Consider the following 13,914-nt stretch of genomic DNA (forward strand, 5'->3'; position numbering starts at 1 on the left):
CTATTCACTTTTTGACAAGTAGCATCATTTAAAGCTTTGTTTTCCACCCACCACTTGCTGTCATTTCTGTCATAGATGTCAGTGGTTCTATTTTCAAGCTCCCCTCTCTTACATCAGCATCTTACTCATCTCCACTCAATTTCTAGGATTCTCCAAAATAAGTCAAAACTCCCAAGATCTGCCAAACCCATTCAGATGTCCCCTGCCCTGGACGTTAGCTTTCCCCAAGGCAATTTCAGCAAACTCCGCTGTTTAAAATAAATGAATAAATAAATAAAAGTCAACACTGCTTCCCCACCATTTCAGATTCAGTGGTGGACTGAACTGTACTCAACACTGCTAACACTTGGGGATTGACAGACTTTCTTAAGTGATTTTCAACCAGGTCTATGTCATCATGGTGTGGGGAGTGTGTGCATATGAACAGTGTTTGGCTTTCCCCCATGCTGTCACCGTGAGTTAAAATTTGTCAGATGACGCAAAATGTGTTATTGTGCATCATCTGGCATATTTGGCTGCTGGATGGACGGGAACCTCCAGGAGCTGGAGTAGCGCAGGGGTTGCCTTAACTCTGTTTATCTGCAAATGCTCCCTATGCCATGGCTACACAAACCCAGCTACAAATAGGCAGAGTGTCCCTTTAAGAGGGATAGCATGTATTAGTGCATTGCCTGCTTTGCATTATCCACATCATGATACGATAAATCAAGAGCCATCAGGTGGTGATATTCACAAGTGAGCAGTTTCTCACTCCTACATACTGTGTGTTATTATAGATCATAATAAATGACTCTAAGGGGTGTTAGTACTCGACATTAACTATAAATTAAAGCACACACTCTTGAGCATTTTCCAAGTTAATAACAGGAACTGGTATTTGACTTGCCAGCAGAGTCGTAAATATCACTAGTCTGCTCAACTACTGATAAACAAAATACCAAGAAAAGGGCAAATATATCCATTTAACCTTTACTTCTTTATAAAACTGTATACATTGATACAGCATCTCCTCATGCCTAGAACACTAACAAGAGCAAAGAGAGAGGTTTATGTCTGGCATCCACTATTTACAACCACAACTACAATATGTTTTCCCTGCTTGAGACACATTATACAACTCTGACACTTAATCATCCTCTGCATTACTGAAGAAAGACCAAAATCAGTATCGTTTCATATTTAAGTTGGTATTCGTACTATAATCTCAGCTGATCCCTGTGTGAAATTGAGTCCAGAATCTGAATAAAGCTGATTTAATAGACAGTAGCCAGTCTAATCCCCCAGTCCTTGTAATTGAATTATTTCCTTAGCAGTTAAAGTAGGAATATCACTTGAGTTCCACCAACTGAAATCTGCATCCGTGTCCAGATACTTAAACTCAATTTGCTTGAGACTGTGATAGGTATTGATGATATTATCATATATTTCTCTCTGAAATACAAAATTTTCAGAGATTTCAGTTACTAGAATGAGTCACTGGCAAAACAGCCAGGGATAATGTCTTGTATGTGTTTCATGTTCTCTTACAGACTAAAGGCGTACCGCTGTTCCCGTGTATGGACTGCAGCTGTGTATTTAAGAAGCTGGGGAGCCTGAACGCCCACATCAGCAAGATGCACATCTCTGTGATCGAGGTTCCCTCCAGCACTCCAGTAAGAGAACAGCGTGCAGAACACAAGAGCAAAAAGATCGTTACACTTAATCGGTATCCACTTAGAGTATATTAAAGGTCATGTTAAATATTTTGACCTTGGTAAATGAGGTTAATAATTTCAATACACTTATTCTTGGAAATTAAAGGTATACTTTAGCTCATGAAAGAGAGGCCATGTAGTTTAAATATGTAACTACTGCAAACAACTTTGCTATCAAGATTGTTAGGAGCCTCTGTGTAACTGTATCTTCTTACAAATCCCTGCTTTTTGATTTTCTTCTTGATAATGAGGCTGGTTATTTTTTTCCATTGGCATTTCAGTACCCCCACCATTTCCCTTTTGTCTAAAACTGAAAGCTTCAGCTTCATTCACACTAAAAGATCAGCACACTCTTCCAGTTTTATGCTGTTAAATAATCTCCATTCTGCCATAAATCAAGCAAATTTGACTTGGCCTACTGTCTAAGATGTAGCACAGTGCATGCCAGTCTTCTCAGGCAGTGACAGCTTTTCTTGTTTACAACAATGGTGATAATATGTCAACATTATTTGGTAATTAGCTGGTGATTTATTACTAATTATTGTTTCCAGTTTAGTGATGGTAAAAGGAAGTGGTGGACTCAGGCTGTGTGAGGGGCAACGGATTAAAAAGGGCACTGACTGCATGCAATGGAGCAGAATGTTGAAAAAGAAAAAAGTCCACCGATGTTAAAATACTTCATGTCAATTATCCTTTTGACAAACTAACCTTTATATACTGTATGTACTTGAAGGCACTGTCTGCATATATTTCATTGTCTTTTTGGTGGGATGCATGATAAATCAAAGTGGGAATTATTCACACAGATGTAGTCACTGATTAACATTTTGTTCAATAATGCCCAACACTCTGTTAATTTCATGCTCCAGAGAGCCCCTGTTATAAGTTAGTTAGCTTTCAAATTCTTTTTTAACAGCCTTTTATCAAATTGCTCCTCGTCTTCTTCTTCTCTCCTTCTCGCTCCGCTTCCCCCTCTTCTTCTCCCCTAGGAGCCCGAGACGACAGGTCAGGCCCCTGGGGGGTCAGAGGGCGGCGAGGGGGTGACAGATGTCATCCAGCAACTTCTAGAGCTGTCTGAACAAGTCAGTGGGGAGACACCTCAGCCCCAACCACCAGAGCCAGCTATTGCCATGGAAACTGCAATCAACCAGGACATCCTGCAGGTGAAAGGAGCAATGGACATTCACCCACTCTAAATAAATTAGATGATCAGAACAAATGTCAAGAGTATTCAGGGCCCTATAGACTGACTGCCTCACACCTTAGCCACAGTATATGATTCAAATATCAGTCTTAAAGCCATACATTTAACGAGTGCACCACTTCAGCTCATACCCCTCAGTGTGACATGTATTTATGAAGATGTGAGGATGGTCAAAATGTCCTCATTTAGAAATTTTTTTGTCTTCCTGTATGTATGAGGGGCTAGCAGTTAGGCACCGGAGCACACAGTCACAAATGCACAGCTACACACACGCTTGCACACAACTCAGCAGGTTAGGGAAGACCTCAAAAAGTTAGTGGAACCATTTATGTGGAAATGATTTGTATGGAAATTGGAGGACCTCCGGGGGGAATATATTTGGCCACAGTGAGGGAGATGAGAGGAGGAAAGTTTTCTATAAACTCAACAAAAAGTCCCTGAAATTTGGGTTTAAAACCAAATGATATTCGATATTCTTTCAAGTTGCTTTCTTTTGGTGACTGAATGGCAGTGTTTTGGCAGTGATGATAGCATGAGCCAGCCAGGGTAAAGAAGACAGTAGAATGAATGATGAATTTGTACTAGGAATTTCAGAAATGATTTCTGCTGGAGAGTTGAATAGAAACTCTGCTTTCAACACATATGGATGTGATCATCAGTGAGCTTTGGCTCTGGACCATGGCTTTATGTTTGTGTGTCTTATCTTGTCAATATTTGCTATTATTTCCAGCAAAACATAAAATTGTCAAATATAAAGTAATAACTCTCTTGAAATTGAGAAAACATTGTAGTTTGATGTACTGTACATGAAAGCATTTTTAAGCTGTTGTGTTTGAGCAGGTTGTTGTTCTGTTTCTGTAGCAAGCTCTGGAGAACAGCGGGCTGAGTGTGGTCCAGCCGCAGAGCGATGCCACATCCAGAGAGTCACAGAACCAGACCACTGAGGGCACCACTGTAGAAAGCAAGAAAGTACAAGGTCCTGACAAACCGGCCAGGGAGAAGAAAAGGAGCATTTTCAAGAAACCTATACAAATGCCAGGTTGGTGTTGTATTACAGAACATTTACACAAGCATTATATCACAATCAGAATCTCTGTGTGTAAATGTAAACCATGTTGGAGAAAAAGACTACTCTGTAAGGCACAAAATAATCTGGCAATCATCATTTTTATAACTGATTAATCAGTTCAATTATTTGCAAAGTAAATATACTAAACATTTGCAGTGTGATAAAAACATTTAAAAGATTTGGTGTTCTTATCTGCATTTATATATTTAGAATGATTTCTCTCTCTACTGGCTGCTGTTCAAAGTAAATAAGAAAATCTGTCATCTCTCTTTTAATGATTTACAAGGATAATAAATTCATTCTTAATGAAAACATCTTTCAGTTGCAGCACCAAAGCTATCGACTGACAGAAACACTGGACAACTGCCTCACTCTGCCTTCTTTTCCAGGCTCCATCAGGGAGGAGAATGGCGTCCGCTGGCATGGCTGCCCATACTGCTCCAAGGAGTTCAAGAAACCCAGCGACCTCGTCCGCCACATCCGCATCCACACTCACGAGAAGCCTTTCAAGTGCAAACAGTGCTTCAGAGCTTTTGCTGTCAAGAGTACCCTCACAGCACATACGAAAACGCACACAGGCATCAAGGCCTTTGAGTGCCAGTGCTGTCTCAAGTGCTTCTCCACTTCTGGTAGCATGAAAGTACACATGCGTCTGCATACAGGTGAGAAGCAGGTCCACTTCATGAAAGGGTTACATTTAAAGCCAAATTAAGTTAAACATTTGAAAACACTTCTTCACTTTATTGGCTTACTCGTCATGTTACATTTATATGCCAGCTTCAGAGATTGTATATGAAGATGGACAACGCGACTCCACTTTCCACTGCACAAAAATGAAGCAAAAATTATCGTTATATACGTTGCTGCCATCTTACAGCCAAAATACATGGGACACGGTTGTGGCGTGTCACATCTGTCACTGTGTGCCCACAGCAAATCATGTCCATTGTAATCAACTGAAGCTGCTACACTGACCGAGGAAGCTGCACTTGCCCGTGTGGGCACCATGCTGCTCAGTGTCACTTTATTATATTTATGAGGCTGGTATATTTATTTTCCTCTATGTGCAGCTCCACAGCCCTCCAACAGGTAAAAACTACATAGAACTATGTAAAAAAAACCAAGCACAGCCTGTTTAAAAATGATCGAAATGAATACCTCATTGTGCAAGAGGCTGAAGGAACAGAGCAACCACGTGGGTGCTTTTACAGTTCACATTATAATAAATCAGTAAAATCAGGTCTGTTAAAATGATCCATTTAGTTCAGTACCATAGTCTGATTAATACTGAAGTCTAGTTAATATAGTCCATACGCTTCCAAACCCTACATCACCATTGTCACTTGGCAAAACTCAGTACACACACAGAAGGACCTGTGACCCCAACATGACCCATCGCGTCCATGCCCATGTATTTTGGCTGTTAGTTATATGGAGCCAGAGTGTGCACAGTAGTGTCTGGAAAGTGAAGCCACATCATCAGGTTTCCACTTAGACACCCATCCGCGAACAGTGCCATTGATCACCAGCACACCGATTGACATACACCTGTCGATCATGACGTCAGACCCCCCTTTAAAAGCCTCAAATAACAAATTAAAACTGAACTTATCAGAAAAACGAACACTTGAACATACCGTTGCGTGATTAAAACTACTTAAAATGACTGACACCATATTTTGGAAAAATTATTTTATGTGCACTTCAATTTTTTTGTTTGGCTCATGTCCCATCTGCTAACATGGAGGGGGTGTGGTTTATGACCTATGCTTTTTTTTGGCTTCACTTCTGGGGAGCTGTCATGTTGTCCATCTTTATATACAGTCTGTGGCCAACATAATCAGTATATACGTAAGTGAAAGGAGGCATATATGAGCTTTCAACATTATGTTGTCAGTTTCCTGTCAGCCTCAATCATTCAGTATTTAGTTATATGTTATGATAAATTATGCCACAAATGACAAAAGCTGGACCTGTGTAAATATAGTGCTGCTGCTACAGCTAGAGCAATCATTTGCACTCATGTTTGCAATCATTCTGTATTTGCTTCTTATAAAGAAACTACCTTAAAGAATTATCCCCTGGACATGAAATGTCAGCATTAGTGTGAATAAACAGAACTGTAACAGTTAAATTATTATGTGCATCTGTGCATTAGTTTTTGTCTTAAATTTCTATGTAATAGCCCTTTCTTTGTTAGGTGTTTACTTTAGCTTTGGTTATGTGTTAGCTCTAAGCTAAGGCTCTGGATAGATTTGTTCTCAGCTGTATTTCTCTAAGACTTTGTGCTTTTACGGTTTCATATTGTTGTCACTTTTCCATGTACTGTAATTTGGTTTCATAGAAATATATATTGTCTCCTGCTAACTAAAAGGCTTTGTAACCTTTTGTAGACAAAAAATTAAATAAAGCTATATGAGCTTGCTTAAATTTTTTGTTTATGTGTGAGTTTCATATTTATTTAGACTGGCTTAGGGATAGTGAATTCTGATATAAGTTGTGTAATATGTAGCTTATTTTTAGAATCTTTTGACATTTTTATGTAAGCACATATCAGTATGTCAGAATCAGTCTAATTCTCTAAATACTAATTCTCCAAAAGTGCCGTTTCTCCTTGCTTTTCCCAGGTGTACGTCCTTTCCCCTGCCCTCACTGTGACAAGATCTTTCGTACATCAGGCCACAGGAAAACACACATTGCTTCTCACTTCAAAAGCTTGCAGCAGAAGAAGCACAAGTTTCCCCGAAAAACCAACAAAGCCAAAGTTTCCAAGAGTAACCTACCTCTGCCTGACATCCCCTTGCAGGAACCCATCCTCATCACTGACTTTGGTAAGAGCACGTGATGACAGACACACGTGTATACACATGGGGTTGTGTTACATCTGTGTTCACAATTGTATACACATACTTGTTCAGTTGTCCTTGGGATGAAGTTGAATGCATTGTTCAGCTGTTTTCTTTTCTTTGTGTTACTTCATGTGGGCTGCGTGGCTCTGCACAGAAATTAAATGTGTTTTTAAACAGAACACATGTTGCTTGTTCACATGTTGCCTAACAGGCCTCATCCCATCCCAAAATCCTCGCTTGGCTTTTCAACAGTACCTTGAGGTGGTGGGCAGTGACCGGCCATACAAGTGCCAGTTCTGTAGCAAGGCCTACAAGAAATCAAGCCATCTAAAACAGCATGTCAGGTAAAGCTTCTTCGTTTTATGTCCACCACAGAATGTAACAGGGTTGAAGCAGTATGAGTGCCTGTACAAGTATTTTCTAATTAATCTGCTGATAGTTGATACGTTTCCTTCATATACATGATATTAAATAAAATTAGTTTTCTAAGAGACCGAATTCTAGGTGGTACAGTGGTACTGAATGTTGCGTTAATGGATAATATGACTAAAGGGGGCATTTATACAGAGAACAAAATGGGCCCAAGGATTGAGCCTTGGGGAACACCACAGATCAGTGGGGCCATCAAAAAGAGGCATAACCAACAGCTACTGACTGGTTCTGTTTAACAAGTATAACCTTAATCGGTCAAAGTAACCATCCCTGATGCCAACTCATGTTTTTGTGGTCATTTCTGGTGGATGAACCCACCGATGGTGGTTAAACCCTTTCCACCACTCCCATACCAAAATTTCTATTTGAATATTTGGCCAAGAGAAAGACAGTTTATCATTAGGGTGTCCCTCACCACAGGTGTCTAACAGAGAATAGATTCACCTATATGCAGGCTGTCTGTGGAGTCTTAAAAATGATTAAAAGGTGATAAATCAATTAAGCCACAAGTAAGAAAAAAAGAAAATCCGACACTGTATTTAAAGGGAGACATCTACCATTACATCACTAGATGGTTTTAATACCTGACGTAAATGAACAGTACAAGGTCTTTGTTAAAGTCACTTTAAACTACCCCTGTCAGTTGAAACAGGACATTGAAACAGCGGCAATAAGAATGATAAATAGCCTAATCACTCAGCTTCTCTTACCTATGTATCGCCATTGAACTTTCTAGCCTATGCATTATGACAGACTTACAGCATTTGTCCTCCTTTCAGTATCGAGCAGTAATCTAAATAATGGGGCTGTCATCCTTGCAGATGGCTACGCCTCTTCATTCGCCTTTGTTGTCAATAGATTTAGATGTATGGCTCGAATCTCAAACAGAGGACCCATATCTGTCACTAGTGACAGTTCCCTTGATTCACTGATAAACCAGCAACAGCATAAATACATAAAATGTTAGTGAATTTGATTAAAATTGGCCAAGTAATAAACTGTCCTGACAGTTCACACCGACTATGCATAGTAACTTTCCACCTTGTTCTGGAGAGATAACAATGTTTACTGTTCATTTTGTTTATCCTCTGAAAAATGTTAGGTTTTCAGTACATAATATTACTACACTTTAAATCACTTCAATTATCATTAACTCTCAAAAAGTCATATTTGACTTTGAATGTTTTATTAATATGCTGCTGCCGCTGCTGCTGCTGCTGTATACTTTGTCTCCCACTTTAAACTTAATACTGAAACTGCAATATCATGTCTAAATCACTTAACGTTCTCATCATTCTGTCATCCTAAGGTCTCATACAGGAGAAAGGCCGTATAAGTGTGTGCAGTGCAGTCGAGGTTTCGCCTCCTCAGGAGTCCTCAAAGCTCACATCAGGACCCACTCAGGCCTAAAGGCATACAAGTGCCTGATGTGCGACACAACGTTCACCACCAGCGGCAGTCTGCGACGCCACATGACCACCCACAGTGACCTGCGACCTTACATGTGCCCCTACTGCCAAAAGACCTTCAAGTCATCACCCAACTGCAGGAAGCACATGAAGACACACAGGTTTGGGTTTTGTCAGCGAGGACAACAACGTTTTAAACAAGCCACAGTATCGTAGTAAATATATAATAATACACTAAAGTCTAAAATCTAAGCACCTGCTTTTCTTGATTTTGCCAAACCAGGTATGAACTGGCCCAGCAGCTGCAGCCCCAGTCAACAGATGATCCCTTAGGAGGGGGCACGGTGGCCCATGACATACAGGTGGAAATAGATGGAGATACCCTCCAGCAACCAACTGCTACATCAGCAGAGCAGCAAAGTATGCTGGGACTGGGCCAGACAGAAGTTGTGAATGGAAGTCAACAAGTGACTTTGGAGGCACCTCTGACTGACCAACCCCTTGTACAAGGAGAAGGTAAACAGTAGAGGGGCCAGAATGGGTGCCAGCAGTGCTACATCATAGATGAAGTGAACAGGCCTACGGTGTATAGGACAAGAGCATCTTTATGGATTAACTGTTAACATTTGTTGTTGGAAACTCAACCAGATTTCTACCAAAAGGAGCAAGAAAAATGTAATGGCAGAAAGATGTTGTATTTGTGCTTTTCTAAAACTACCTCAGTTTTAAAATGCATGTTTTGTGGTCAGGTTCAGTCCTCTTGACCTCAGCGTTATATATTTAATGACATTTTAATAGTGCATAGACTGACATTTTCCCTCCATACAAATGCAGCACATTGTTAAAATATAAAAGGAGAGACAAGTCCATAGAATACAGTATTTTCACATTGTTCCCAAATGCAGCAGCTACAGCAACCAAGCTACACCTTATCTAACCTCTATTTTTTTCTCACGGTTATAAAGTATTTTTTATTTATTTTTATTATAAACCTTTTATCAGTTTGCACAGTTTCATGACTATGCAGGATGAACTGTGTAGTTTATATAAGAATATAAGGATTCATAAAGATGTAGTGTCCCATGGAAGTGCAGTGGGCAAACACCATCAAACATGGAAACAGAAATAACGACAAGAGCAGAGCAGTTACACTAAGTAGTGTGCTGTTCAAGTACTTTTTTAGAGGGAAACTTAGGTATTTTTCCACTTGGACCCCATTTTCCTATGTTTTTGTGTCTAAGTGATTAATTGGAAAAAAAGAACATTTAAAATTGCACCAGCAGCGGACGTACATTGATGGTGTGTAATTGCACGAAAGCATTCATTTCAGCCTGTTTCGTGGCTGCCAGCTTCAGCACTCTCGCTCAATACTGGACCAGTTTCAAAAATGTATGATATAAATGATATAAAAACATGGGGAAACAGGATCCAGGTTAAAGTTTCCCCAAGTGTCCCTTTAACTTTACCTAGATGTAGAAACATTTAAATGTCCTCCCTATCAATCTTTCTTTTTTTAAATAACTTGTGTTGCTGTGCATTTCTTTCTCTGTGATGACAGATTCGTATGTGACTACCCAACATGCTTTGCCTCAGAATATCAGCCAGTTTGAGACACCAGCACTTCCTCAGCCTGCCTTTGACCAGCAAGCTCTAACACAAGGTGCAAAAACACAAGCTTTCTGCCTTACGATTTCACTCATGGAAGCATCTTCATCTGTTTTTTCCCTGCAGAATCGGTTTTTTAACTATTGTGTCCCTAATGCGTGAGAATACACAATTGAGTGTGTGCTTATCTATGACTAATAAGTAGAAAGTCCTTGTGTACTATTGTACCAAACATATGTCTTCTGATTGAACAGTGAATAGACAATGAGTTGTAGCAAGTCATTATCTTTCAAGTAATTACCCTGCAGTGTTTATTGTTAATAGACTGTGCAGTGTGCAAATGTTGCCCTCAAGAAACCACCTTTGTAATGAAATCTTTTGCTTTAGATTATCGTCAAAAAGAAATCAATTAAAAGAAAAACAACAATGATAGAATAAAGTTTCTGTCAGCTTCACTCATCTGTCAAAGGAGACAGCAGATGTTGGTTGAGGGGTGAAGCCATACTTACTGAAATTCTCACAACTGTGAATTGAGTCAGAGAGATACAAGAAACTTTCACAGATGGTGCATGCGCCATCTCCATTCTTTCTTCCCTCTACTTTGCATAACTCGTAACCCAGTGGAGTGCTTTCAAACATATGGTTGCTCCTTTACTCCCACCAACTAATTCAACAAGTTCCCACCACAGGTCCCAGCCAGTTGGCATAACTGACTGTTATTGTTGGCAGCCTGGATTTTGTGGAATCACAATAATGGGCAGTGTAGCACACTGACAGCAAACATCTGTCAGACAGAAATACCTTTCCCATTCCCTCAGAAGGCACTACAGCCTTTTTATCTGCTCAGAAAAGACCTGGAATTTCATCATTTTAGAAAGCTTCATGGGCACAAAACATGTGCCTCGATAAGAGGACACTTGAGCAGCTAATCATATTTTAACTCCCAGTTTACCGCTGCCTTGTGTAACGCATTATTATGTTCTATCAGTGATGCCTGAGGTTTTATGTGTTGTTTTGTAAATTTTAACTTAGTTTGTTTGCTCACAACAGTCATCTCAGGGTCTGGATTTGTAAATTGCTGCAGTTCATGTGTGCACATGCTGTGCTTTGTATGAGGTTCACATAGTGGGTCTGCAGCAAAATTAGTAGTTCTTAAACAGCCACAGAATGTTCTGAATAATGAACAACCAGACTGCCAAAGCGCTAACGTTTCAAAAATCACAAAAAGGAGCTTGGACTGTTTTCCTTTGTGCGTTATTCAGTAGTTACTTTTGTTCTGAAATATTCAGTTGTAGGCACAGTTTGAATTTGTTAATTTAAAATCATCCGCTTTGAAATGTTGAATAAATTTCAACTGTATAAAAACAGCCTGTCAGTTAGATTTAGACAGAATATGCAAACACAGAATTTCAAAGACAAGTTTTTGTTTTTTCAACCCATGAATAAGCTCCTAGATAAATAATCTAGTTTGGACAGAAGTGTCTGCCAGTGAATGTAATGCAATAACTTTAAATCACCACAGTGGAAGCTAGTTGCACAATAACAACTAGTAAAAGATACACAGGCCAGACAGCTTACAGCAGATAGCATTGTGAATGATGTACTGCCACTGGGCACAAAAGACCTGTGTTGACTTCTTAAACTGCTCTCTCAACACATGGTTTAGACTACTAAAACACCAAACGGGATGACTTTCAAATGAAGTATGGTCTGAATCTGTCTTCTGGTTCTTTCCTCCAAAACTGTCTCTAATGAATCAGAGATCTACTTAATTATCAAGTTTTATTTTTATCACACATAATCACTTGGGAAGGAGCATATAAAACAATAAATATAGATACATAGAGATATTTGATCCAAAAACTAGTTACTTGTCAACTTATTCTTTTTTTCCCCCACATAGTTTACACAGAGATTTCTAACACTAACAGACCCAAGGCTCTACATCATCTAGCGTCTTTGTGCTGCAGGCTGTAATCCCTCTGTTGTTCAGTCGTCAGTGTCATTAGTCAACAGTTTTAATGGATGATGGTATTGCACTTTAAGTTTAGTAATTTAAAATCAATTAAAACCATCCTCCCTGCAGACGGGCCAAGTTTCTGCCTGCTGTTTTGCTGTATTGTGCAGAGATGTGATAAACATGCATGCACGCCTAAATTTTGTAGGTGCCAGTTATTATTTTTGCTAGGAGAAAGATTTGTGCCTTATTGACTTATTAACTGCATTTATTATAGATTCACTTTTGCTCATAAATGCTGTCTCATCAGGTATTTTGCCTCCTGTGGGTTTAGTGTTAGTGTTTTTATTTTAATCCATCCATTGCTTATAACTGCATTACAGTATCTTTCATTTATATGTGTAATTTAAAGTTTTGTAGCCAAAAACTGTTTTGCTATAGCCATTTTATTTCCCAGTTCCTTATAAAGTCAGTATTTCAGTCAGCCAGTGCTAGCGCCACTGAATCTGATCCATAACTCAAGAGACTGATTATTTTCTTTGCCAACTCCCTCCAGGCTTCACCATCACTGAATCGAGCTACAATCAGTCCCAGTTCTCCACCGTCCAGCAGCTGCAGGATTCCAGTACCCTGGAGTCTCAGGCCCTGTCTTCCAGCTACCACCCCCCGAATCTGCTCCACGTTCCCAGCGCTGAGGTGGTGAGTCCTGGGCCTCCACATGTGCCCTTAGCCCTGGACTTGTTCTCAGATGTAGAAAGTGGATATATTCACAGCATCAGAATTATATTTAAAACTGAGTTCAGAATTTCCACCACAGACTCCCTTTTAGAGTAGAGAATTAGATCAAATTTTGGAGCAAGTAGCTGGATAGATTTGCTTATTGATGGTACAAGAACTGATCTTCCTGCAATTATAATGGAAACTCAGTGCACTGGAATATAGATAGAGCTAATTTACTGACTCATGAAAAGATCTGCTTAATTAATGGCATGGCTTTATCATTAATATGTAGTTCACTGGCTAGCAGGTTTTTATTTCATTGACCTAATTCTCTTTATTTTCTTTACATTTCGGACTTACTACTAACCACCATCTCAATAACAAATATAAATAGTTTATGAATCAACACATCATGGAGGTAGGATTTATTGCAGGACATGAAACTAAAATTGATCTTTTCATATCAGTAAGCATATAACAGTATTTCCCAAAATGTCCAACTATTGATTTGAAGACCTCTAAACCAAATACAAGACACTGGACCCTAATAATGTCTTGTAAACTGTATTTCTATCTGCATTAAGCTGACTGTATCTTGTTGATTTGTCTTTAGACAAATGGGCTTCTCCAGCAGAGCAGTCAGGATGAGCTTCAGCTCACCACTGAAACACAGGAATACCAGGATGACAGCGAGGACAACAGCAAGAGAGCATACAGGTTTACTTCAGAGTTTTTTCTTTTGTGTGTGTGTGTCCATGTCTGTATATGCCTGTGCAAGTGGCTTTAGAAAGTACCAATTCCAACCCTCTGTAAAAGCAACAGCAGTTGTTATTAGAGCGTCAAGTCATCTGGTTCTCTTTCATAGCATTCGTTTCGTGTCTCGCATTGGGAACGCCTTCGGCGTGACCTTGTCAGAAGCTCCTTTTACATTTCGCCAGCCAGGATTGGCTGGAACTAAGCACGTCAGTGTCAGGA

The 13,914-nt window shown here is 39.6% G+C and overlaps 1 protein-coding gene across 1 annotated transcript in view; it reads left to right on the plus strand.

Moving 5' to 3' along the window:
• The window catches only part of LOC117265890 (zinc finger protein 236), a 66,947-nt gene that overhangs the window by 17,117 nt on the left and 35,916 nt on the right, over positions 1–13,914 (plus strand). The window contains exons 7-17 of the mRNA XM_033640696.2: positions 1,530–1,652; positions 2,684–2,857; positions 3,760–3,937; positions 4,357–4,629; positions 6,595–6,798; positions 7,028–7,160; positions 8,558–8,818; positions 8,941–9,173; positions 10,216–10,317; positions 12,776–12,918; positions 13,553–13,656. Of these exons, the coding sequence (XP_033496587.1) occupies positions 1,530–1,652; positions 2,684–2,857; positions 3,760–3,937; positions 4,357–4,629; positions 6,595–6,798; positions 7,028–7,160; positions 8,558–8,818; positions 8,941–9,173; positions 10,216–10,317; positions 12,776–12,918; positions 13,553–13,656 (1,928 nt within the window). The remainder of the gene's footprint in view (positions 1–1,529; positions 1,653–2,683; positions 2,858–3,759; positions 3,938–4,356; positions 4,630–6,594; positions 6,799–7,027; positions 7,161–8,557; positions 8,819–8,940; positions 9,174–10,215; positions 10,318–12,775; positions 12,919–13,552; positions 13,657–13,914) is intronic.

This window comes from Epinephelus lanceolatus, chromosome 10 (assembly GCF_041903045.1).
Source record: "Epinephelus lanceolatus isolate andai-2023 chromosome 10, ASM4190304v1, whole genome shotgun sequence".
Lineage (NCBI taxonomy): Eukaryota > Metazoa > Chordata > Actinopteri > Perciformes > Serranidae > Epinephelus > Epinephelus lanceolatus.